Consider the following 4,803-nt stretch of genomic DNA (forward strand, 5'->3'; position numbering starts at 1 on the left):
GGCTCCGTGAGGCGGGGAATGGCGGGGAAGCGATGGACATCGGTGCGAGCGAGCCGGGTCAGGTCGGGAGCCAAGGGAGTGGTGATGCGTTGCGGCGGCCGTCCGCGTTGCCCCAGCCCAGGAATGGGGCGAGCCGTCGCGGTAGGTGTGTGTTCATGGTGAAGCGAGTAGAAGGCCGCGTCGGCCGACTAGTTTGCCGGTGCTGGAGAGGCTCGTAGCAGGGACCTCCTGTGCTCTGCTTCGAGCGCGAGGCAGATGAAGCGCTCGGGCTGCAGAGCTGCGGGGCGGAGCCAAAGGGTGGCGCAAGCAATGGATGGGACTTGGTGCAGGTCTCTGGCAAAATGGGGATGGCATGGAGGGGGTCTCGACGCCGACAAGTCTTTGGCTGTCGGCGCTCGGGCATCGGACGACCATGGCCCTCTCTCTGTAGAGAAATACAAACTTGTGGAGAGGCTCGTATAGAGAAAAGAAGCACGGGAGAGAAAAAAAAAGATGGAGGAAGAAGGGAAGGGCTGACCGCCGATTAGGGAAGAGAGGAAGGAGTGAGGAAGAAGAGAGGAAGGTTGGCTGCTAATTAGTACTGTACTTCTAAAAAGATAGTTCTCGAGGCTCCCTCGCGGCATGAACTCGTAAACGAGGAAGCGTTGCTCGTCCTCGAGGTAATATCCAACGAGCCTCACGAGATTGCGGTGCGAAAACTGCCTGAGGTAGTTCATTCAGCCCGCACATCCGAAGTCAAGAACATATATTCAGTGATGACATGGGGATTCGGAAATTTCAGCAACAAATTGGTTTTCAATGTGTGTACAAGCAAAGATTCATAAATTTCAGCAACAAATTTATTCTGAATGTGCATACAAGCAAAGATTTATAAATTTCAGCAACAAATTTATTCTGAATGTGCATACAATCAAAAATTCAGAAATAAATTAGGAACACATGGGTGAAGACTGAACACCACTCACGGTGGCCCTAGAACCTTCCTGGTTGAGCTTCTTGATGGTGATGACCATGCCGGTGCCAAACCGTGCTGACGCGAAGGTGATCTCGTCGACCCATCCCTTGAACATTGAATCGAAGCCGCCCTCGCCAAGCACGATGTTCGCCCGGAAGTTCCTGGTGGCCGTCTTGAGCTCCTTGAAGGCGAAGCTCTACACGCTGGCGGACTACAGGATCTCGCTCTACGGCGTCGGCGACATCGTCGTGGATGGTGCCCCCTTTCCCCTTCCTTCTCTACACCACCCTGATCAATCAACCAACAAAACGTTTTGGTCATGGCTAGGACGAGATCATCAGAAGAGCAAACAAATCGAAGCAAAATCTGAGTTTTGATGTTGCATTGAGACCACGAGCTTGGAGGAAAGGTGCTTTACGGGCATGTGAGACAAGAAGATTAGTCCAAAAATGAAGGAATGGTGTGTAGTATAAGAGAAGGAAAGGAGTAGCGATGAGATAAGGACGCAGAGGGCGGTCAGTGCTTTTCTTTAATGAAACGAAAGGAAATTTGTCATGTACCGGCTAGAAGCTACTGGATGCACGTGTGTTAGCATTGATTTTTTATTTTCTAAAACTATGTTTCTAAATACAAGTCTTCTTAAAAATATTAATACGAATATATATATATAGATATATTTTAAAATATAATTTTATTAATTTTGGTTTGTAGTAGTTCAAAAGTACATATTAAAATCTAAAGACTTATATTTAGAAAATGAGGGAGTACTATAGTTAGTAGAAAGTTGAGATACTTATTTTAAGACTGGGAAAGTATAATAACTAAAAGTGAGTGACATATTGAAAAGAAACATTTTTTAATGAGAAGGTATTTGAAGCTCGCTGATACTTGTTAACCATCAAGATATTCCTCAACTCTGGATGTCATCGATGTCATCAGTAAGATAGGGAAGAGAGAGCGAGGGATGGAGAATAGAGAGAGTGCGATAGCGGTGCATCTTACTCGCACCATGTTTCGCCCCGCACGACATCTGGAAGGGAAGGACTACCTTCCGTTGTACTATCCGTCTCGCAGCTCTGCGTACCCTAATCGATCCTCATCGAGGCCCGAGGATAATGTTCGAGGAAGTGGTCATGATGGCGTGGAGGGTGTGCCCCTACTGTTGAAGGCAACGTGTCAACAAAAGAGTGACAAGCATTATAAATTCTTTATTTTCTGGTCATCATATTTTTAAAGTGGGAAAGCATAAGTATGATAGCGTCTCAGGTAAGAAATCTCTACTACCCGTTGCAATGCACTGAAAACACGTTTTTTTCCTTTCTGAAAGGCACGACCGTGCCTTTCGCGATGGTAAAATCGTGCGTCTCGCGGAAGCAAAACCGTGCTTCTCGTAGGAAAAATAAAAGCAGAAAGCGCGTTTCTTTTCTTTTCGGAAGGCACGGCCGTGCGTAAAAAATCGAAAAAAACACTCTAAAAAACCAAAAACACGTGCGAAATAATAAAAATAATAAAATACAAAAAAACACTTAAAACATGACACGTGACGATGGCTGAAAACGCGTCAAATGACGATGTGTGGGAGTGATTGTTAGAATGCTCTTGAAAATGCGATCGTCTAACTAGTTGCTCAGGCCAGGTAGGAGTTCCCTATAATGCAGCCTACCAAACCGAATACACAGGGTTCAAAAGTCAGCATGCTTCTATATAGCTGGGCTTTGCCAGGACCGGTTCCAAAAGACGCGCCTCGGAATTGTAGCCCATCGCCGTCGCGTCGTATATACTACAACGGGTTGACCCGGCGCTCCCGTCCAATCCAATCCAAATCTGCTTCGGCAAGCGACCCACCAAGCCGATCTCTCTTCTCTCTCTCCCCCCTGCGCTGCATCTTCCACCCCCAACCAAACCACCACCAACCACGATCGGCGCGCGAATCCACCTCGCGAAACCCTACCTAGTCCCTGCCCGGCATGGCCTACGTGGACCACGCCTTCTCCATCACCGACGAGGACGACCTCGTCGGCGGGGCCATAGGGGGCCCGCGCGGCGCCCCCGTCAAGGAGATCGCCTTCGCCGCCGCCCTCCTCGCCTTCGGGGTCCTCGGCGTCGTCGCCGGCCTCTTCATGGCCGCCAACCAAGTCGGCGGTGACACCGCACACGGTGAGACCGAATCTCCTTTCACGGTCCTAGTTACTGCATCTAGGACCCTGAAGTTGCTGCAATTTTCTAACTACTGCTGTATGAATATTTGGGGATAGTATTTCTAGCTAGAGTTGGTATTTCAAGGGCTGTTACTTGTGAGAGCAATTGATTGATGTTTATTTGGCTGGGACATGTATATATATATTAGTATTTCGGAGTTGGTGTTTGGGAGCTGGAAATGTTACTTCTCTTTTTTTTGTTATAGAACATGTGATTGATGAAAAACTTGACCGCAAAAAATACTCCCTCCGTCCGAAAAAAGCAGCACTAATTTGGTGCTAGATACATCCATTTGAGGGACAAGCTTTTTCGGATGGAGAGAGTATATAATAGCGGCTTTAGATGTCCATGAGCTGTTTGCATTTGGTGAGAGGCTTTTAGTCAACACAGTTAAAATTCAGTGAACCGTGCTGGGGGGGGGGGGGGATTGTGGTTTTTTGTTGTTGCTGTTCAGAACAATGCTTCAGTGATATGCTTCAGGAAAGCCAGCAGTGAGAGCAACAGAGACTGGGTACTAAACGCTTAGTATGATTACACAACTGTAAAATTTGTAGATGATACTCCCTCCGTTCCTAAATAAGTCCATACGGAGTAAAATAAGTGAATCTACACTCTAAAGTATGTCTAGATACATCCGTATTTATTCCGTAGTGAAATCTCTAAATGGACTTATATTTAGGAACAGAGGAAGTAGTTAGGTTAGAAGCAATCCAAAATTCCTCTCATCTGTAATATATGTGATCATGATGTGGCTTTATGCTAGGATGTCACTTGTAGCATGGTGTACATGTGAGATCTTAAGATGTGATTTGCCACACAAAAAGCTTTAAAATTCTGTTTGCTCGTTGACTCTCATCCTTTCAGAATAGTGATGCAATATCAATATTAAAGTCGCACTCATGAAGATATCTGCTTCAATAAACTTTGACTACAATTGCAACTTTTTTGTTGGAACAGGAATATTCTTCATGGTTTTGGGCATTGTAATGTTCATACCTGGATTCTACTACACAAGAATTGCCTACTACGCATACAAAGGATACAAGGGCTTCTCTTTTTCAAACATCCCACCAATCTAAAGAACATGTGTTTGCAAACTTGTTCGGGTCCTTCCATCAAATGGCTCTACTGATAAAGCAAGCAGCCTTGGTGTCCTGTTGTTCGTTATGTATACATTCCTTCTACTTTGTAGAATGAACTACTGGTAGATTTGTGCATATAAATGCTACCATAATCATGCATTATGGTGTAGTGGGCAGAAAGGTTGTCAACTGTGTGATTATGTTGAGTTGCTGGAGTGTGCTGCCTCCCGTGTCTGCGAGGAAGGAGACTGTAGTGTTTGTTCGCGTGGAATATGTTACTGTGTAGTAATATCCTCTGTTGCCCGCATTCTCTGATCTGTCTTTATGGGTTCTCTTAAGTAATCTACTCCCTCCGTTCATAAATATAAGTCTTTATTTAGAGATTTCAATATGTACTACATACAAAGCAAAATGAGTGAATCAATGTTTTAGAATATGTTTATATACATTCGTATGTAGTTCGTATTGAAATCCCTAAGGCTTTGTTTGGATTACCTTTTGGCCTCAAATACCTCTATAGAAAATTTATTTGGGATTACCGTTTCGCCTCAAATACCTCTGTAGATC

The 4,803-nt window shown here is 45.2% G+C and overlaps 1 protein-coding gene across 1 annotated transcript; it reads left to right on the forward strand.

Moving 5' to 3' along the window:
* Positions 1 to 2,682: 2,682 nt before the first annotated feature.
* On the forward strand, positions 2,683 to 4,543 carry LOC123401529 (transmembrane protein 230-like). The gene is made up of 2 exons (XM_045095357.1): positions 2,683 to 3,112; positions 4,112 to 4,543. Exons 1-2 carry the CDS (start codon positions 2,923 to 2,925, stop codon positions 4,231 to 4,233), a joined length of 312 nt encoding a protein of 103 aa, XP_044951292.1. The 5' UTR covers positions 2,683 to 2,922; the 3' UTR covers positions 4,234 to 4,543.
* The last annotated feature ends 260 nt before the right edge of the window (positions 4,544 to 4,803 follow it).

Source organism: Hordeum vulgare, chromosome 6H, assembly GCF_904849725.1.
Source record: "Hordeum vulgare subsp. vulgare chromosome 6H, MorexV3_pseudomolecules_assembly, whole genome shotgun sequence".
Lineage (NCBI taxonomy): Eukaryota > Viridiplantae > Streptophyta > Magnoliopsida > Poales > Poaceae > Hordeum > Hordeum vulgare.